Source organism: Anneissia japonica, unplaced genomic scaffold, assembly GCF_011630105.1.
Source record: "Anneissia japonica isolate Jap-2015-1 unplaced genomic scaffold, ASM1163010v1 scaffold1891_len642697_cov171, whole genome shotgun sequence".
NCBI lineage: Eukaryota > Metazoa > Echinodermata > Crinoidea > Comatulida > Comatulidae > Anneissia > Anneissia japonica.
The window spans coordinates 290083-295615 of NW_022700553.1; the positions used below are offsets into that span (position 1 = coordinate 290083).

Sequence of the window (5533 nt, forward strand, 5' to 3'; positions counted from 1 at the left end):
CACCTGCCAGCCTGCCTTATCTCAAGTCGGGCTGTGTTCCTATAGTATAGGCCTGGCGTGCCACCATATTTTAGGCTACGTTCAGGCTTGGAGATAAGGCAGGCTTATTTTAAGCCCGGCTCAAGGTTAAGATTGGTCATTTTTTTACCTGAGGTCAATGCAAGACATCCCGCAGTGATTAAAGCCTGGCTTAGAAAAGTTAAACAGGCCCAGTTACTTTAGGAACACAGCCTGGCTTCATATAAGCCACCTAGTTCAGACTGGCTGGTGGATAAACCCGGGGAGTTAAGCCGGGTTTATCCACCATAGTCTGAACGTAGCCGAACTTTTCTATGCCGGCTTTAATCGCTGCAGGGGGATCTCGTGTTGATCTCGGGTAAAAAAAATGACCAATCAGCATTCAATTACGTGTGCTGCGAGCGAGCGTACGTTTTGTGCGCAATGTTTTGAAACTCGTTTTCTAGTTACGGCCATTAATATGCAAATTTTCATGCCTGGCTAATCCAGCTTAGTCTAAACCTTGAGCTACGCTTCATGTAAGCCTGGCTTATCTTCAAGTCTGAACATAGCCTGTTTAATTGAAATAATTTTTAAATTTAATTAGTAACTTCTAGGACAAAACAATTAACACATAACAAGCAATGGACATATTTTACATTATTAATGCACCATCCTTTAATGAGGCCTATTTATGCAGAGCATGAAACCATGCAGAAAAAATAAAGTCTATTATATTCATAATGATCCACACAGAATGTGACTACAGGACAAATTCACATGTCACTCACTCAGCATAGAATATTTTCTATAGGGCATATACTGTATATACAAGCTTTCAGCATTATGTGATATGCAAGTGTAACTTTATTATTATTAATATACTTTCTTCTACAAACTCTTTGCTTACCTACCAATGCCGAAATAAATGTTATTTGCCCTCCAATTTAAGTAAGCTGGTTCAGTAACTAACTCATGGTGAATCCTTTACACGGCTCACTTGATTTCGACTTGACTTCATAATGTTGTTACCTTCAAATACTTTAGTTGCCATCTTGCATTTGATCTAAATAATAACCCCACCCATCCCCAACTCTACACACACCCACCAACCTATCAATTGCTATTCCAGTATTATTTAAAACCAATAGCAGTTGAAACATCAACGATGATGTCCTTAATATATTTGGACGCAGGTATACAAAAGTTAATCTATAGATATCAAATTTCAACTTCAAGAAGCAAATTGCTTTTGCATTTTACTTTTAAAAGGTGGTTGTTGCAAAAGAAAGAGTAATTTCCTACATACTGTATGACCAAAGTTAATACAATTCTTCAAAAATTTGTTAGTAATGTAAATGTGTACCTTACATTAAAAAAATGATACTGCAGACAGCAAATCGTTGGTAGTCTGTAGCAGTATTTGTTATTTATTGCTTTAAAGTGTTGGTAACCTGGTGCAACAGTGCCACATATATCTGAATTTTTACAAACATCAAAAATGCAAGCAGTATTTTAAACATTTGATGAGCTTTTGATGGAGGTTTGAGTAAGATACTTCTTGTTCTGTGGATATTTTTTCTTCACTGATTCCAGCTGTTTCTCATTGTTTACAACCCAGACATGGAACGGACTACCAGGTACATGAACATCGGACCACTGGACAGACACTTTGTACTCACCGCTCTGTGTTGGACTATATTTGACATTTATCAGCCGGTCACTATCCACAGAGCGGGATACTTTGACATTGAATGAGCCTGCGAATTTAATAAAATCACATTTATTACTTATAATATGGCTTGATCGCTCCAGTTTGTGGAACCTAATTAAAATTATAAGAACAAAACTGATTGAATTTTGACGTTTAATGATGCTTGCAAACATTAATAAAAAAATGTATTATTACTATTATTATAAGTATATTTATACAAAAATTCATACAAAAGATATTAAAATACAAATCCAGAAACAGAAGCAACTGGCAATAAAAATGAAACTGCTGGCAACTAGAATTAAATTACATTACAATTACAAAGTAAATAAAAAGATAAAAGTATTAGAAATATTTTTTTTTAAAAACATCATTTGCATGACCGCAGGAAAAACACTACAGGTGTTAATTAGAAGAGTTGTCGTGTTAGGCTATGAGATGTTACTATACCTTACATTTTTAACAATTGTACTAGCTCCTTGTATTACTTAGTGATTTGTACTAAAATAAACAGAATTTATTAAATATAAACTATCCCACCAATCTCCTCGACTATCCATTTTAGCCCTAGAGAATAAATGGAACAATTTTGGATATATTCGTTGCACACCAAGGATCCACATCATGAAAAACGGCTTAAACGTCTCATCCGAATGACGGTACGCTATTCAAACTTCGCATTTCAGCCCTCCAGCTGATACGCAAGAAGAGCAGCAACGGGAGGTGAACCAGGAACCAAGAGATATCCACAGTTCAGCACACACACAGTAGCTAACACCACTTTTGCTGACTCAGCTAGCTGCTTACAATCATATTGTTTATGAAACTGGAGATTATCTGTATCGTTCAAATCTTTTTGCCTTTTACACCAATTATATACTTGCCTTTAGGACCATGGACACGGATCTTAAGTTGTCCGGCACCAGCACCAGTTGTATTACAATTGAAGCGGCCATCAAAGTATGAAAATATACCATGAGCTAAACCAGAACCAAAGCAGCGAACTTTGCTTGCATCTGGCGGCTGATTCACATGGAACATAAATGGACTCCCTAAGTTATAATAAAAAAAGCACAAGACAATTTAAAATCTGACCACTTATATCTTGTCATATTTTGTAATGAGGATTCTGAATCAAAGACATAGGCCTTTGGGCTGGAGCATCAAAAGCACATACTGGTACCAACTGCAGTAAGGTTTGGTCCTACAACAATTTAGGAAAATTAAAAATTTGTGATTATGGCACCTCTACATGGCCGGAAATTGCACTCTCACATTTAAAATTTTAATATAATTTTTTTATATCTTCATTTTTTTTATATGTTGAACAATTTAAGGGGACCTGGGCTAGCCTGGCTGGGCCCCCCCCCCCCCCCCCCCCCACACCACCACCATGAATCTGCCACTGTCTCATATTACATAATGGAACATTGGTACTATGTCATACCTTGGATATGATCCTGTCCAAACTTGATTTCCAGAGTATGTTGACCAGCTTCAGACGGATTCATAAGCAGTGAGTAGGTGCCATCTTGGTTATCTCCAATATGCACTTCAGCGTAGGTTGCTGGGCCAACACAGCGGGCAACAAGCTCCCCTAATATTATACATAATTAGACAAAAAGACATTATTATCTATACAGAAATGACAGTGTGAGTACAGGGGTACATTCTGTCTCTCCCCCACTCCAGTTTTGAATGCGACATAACTTGAATCTGTCATTGCAGAAAGTGTTCTTCCGACCAATCAGAAACATGAATGCACATCAACACATTCAGATTGATCTAGGTAGCATACCAGCTATTCTGTAGTGCACTATCGCATCTCAGTGCACTATCGCATCTCAGTGCACTATCGCATCTCAATGCACTATCGCATCTCAATGCACTATTGCATTTGCAAATGAAACAGTATTTGTACTCTTTTGCAGGTCATTGGTCATAGCAAAGAGTATAAATAGAACAAGAGAGCCAACTACGCAATTGAAAGCGTAAAAAATGATAAACCATATGCAGCCAGTGTAGGACACCCCCTACAAATGGATTCTCCAGTAATGCAGCATGCATTGTTTGTTTATATGTATATTTTCCACATGATAAAATACATTCGTAGAGGGCGATATATTTTCTTATTGTTCTAAATTTTCATGGTATCGGAGCAGGCGCACTTTATGCGAACTCACACATAGTGGGCGCACAAAATAGTGACGATGGCAACTTCCATTGTAACTAGGGAAGTGAAGTGATGCTTTCACAGCGTATGTGTCACTCTAGTTGTATGTATACTCGGTGGTCATAGATAATTAGCATGTAATCCTTTGTCATCTCAAATATAAAGCTCATGACATTTTCATAGGATGAATGCATTACTTCTACATTAAATTCCTCAACTCATTAATCTTACCAATGCCTGCCTCTGTAACATCAATCACAAGCCTTGACATATGACCTGCAATCAGTGTTCGCAACATTTCCGTGCCTTTTGTGGTAACCGATTGAGCACGGGCTTTCTCTGCAATTTTCACAGAAAAAGGCGATCCCATAACTTTATCTCCTGACCATGTGACATGCAGCAGGTATGTACCTTGAAAGAAAACAATATATCATCACAATTAGAATGATAGCAATTTTTTGAAATAAAAAGTCACACAGACACGACACGAATTGATCTTTCCATTTTCCTGTTAGGACACAGCGTTCTCACAGAAATTGCATTGTATTGCTGCACTACCAATTTGTATAAAATGCAATGAAATTTTACAGATGATAGTAACTTTTGTATTAGGATAAAAATTGCTAGAAATACTGTAAAGAAACAAATCACAGTCTCAAGCTATGGTGGCCAAGATATTTATGTTTTAACCTCACTCATCACAAGATTGCTCAGAAATTAAAATGTTCTAACATTGGAGAATTTTAGGTGGTATGAATTTTACTATTACTATACCTGCTACTTTTGGTGTATAGACAGCTTTGTACAGACCACCCCCTACAGCCACCACATCCACATTGATGTCTGTACTTGACCCGGTCATCCAGCATTTCAAAATTCCTGGTCCTCCTCCTGATCCATTGATGTGAAACATATTTTCTTCATCCACACGTCCATTGATGATTCCTTTCCCAGTGCAGTGAACCTTACGGGCATCAATGGGATCCTGCGGGAAGCTAGCTGTGGCACTGAATGGAGATCCCGGAATCGGAGAGTTAGCCCACATGACTCGCAGCAGGTAGGTGCCTTCTTTTTCTGCTAAGTATTTGACACGGTAGCGGTCACTTGAGACCATTTCAATTTGGAGTGGCTCTCTATTGCCATTTGGATCATCAATGGATGCAGATAGATGACCTGCAGTGAAACCAATTACTTAAATTATTTAAATATATATTGATATATTATATCAACTTTTTGTTTAAAAATCATAATAGATTTATAATAACTAAATTTCTACAACAGCAGCAAAATTTCCATATGAAAAGATAAGAGAAAAACTCACCACAGATTTAAAAGGCAAATGGGAAAACCCATAAAACAGCAAACGGCCATATAATGCAAAACAATTTAAAATTAAAATTAAAAACGGAACAGTAGAGAAAATCCGATCAGAATGACAAAATAAACTAAACATCCACTGAAAGAAATCCCAATATCTGCAGACGGATCCGTTTCTCATCAGTGCAGGTAGGGTACAGACCCAAACGAAACGTTCGACCAGCTTAGGTAGGGCCCAATCTAGTTCCACGACCTCTAATGATTACAGAGCCAAACCAAGGCAATATATATACACAGCCCAGGTGTGAATGCAAATAGTGGAATACAAGCTC

The 5533-nt window shown here is 37.6% G+C and overlaps 1 protein-coding gene across 1 annotated transcript in view; it reads right to left on the reverse strand.

Moving 5' to 3' along the window:
• Positions 1-650: 650 nt before the first annotated feature.
• LOC117103369 (filamin-B-like) overlaps positions 651-5533 on the reverse strand; it is a 17212-nt gene continuing 12329 nt past the window's right edge. Inside the window, exons 13-17 of the mRNA XM_033243914.1 lie at positions 4659-5075; positions 4116-4295; positions 3159-3308; positions 2596-2763; positions 651-1757 (exon numbers count right to left, since the gene is read on the reverse strand). Coding sequence (XP_033099805.1) covers positions 1513-1757; positions 2596-2763; positions 3159-3308; positions 4116-4295; positions 4659-5075 — 1160 coding nt within the window. The 3' untranslated portion in view covers positions 651-1512. The remainder of the gene's footprint in view (positions 1758-2595; positions 2764-3158; positions 3309-4115; positions 4296-4658; positions 5076-5533) is intronic.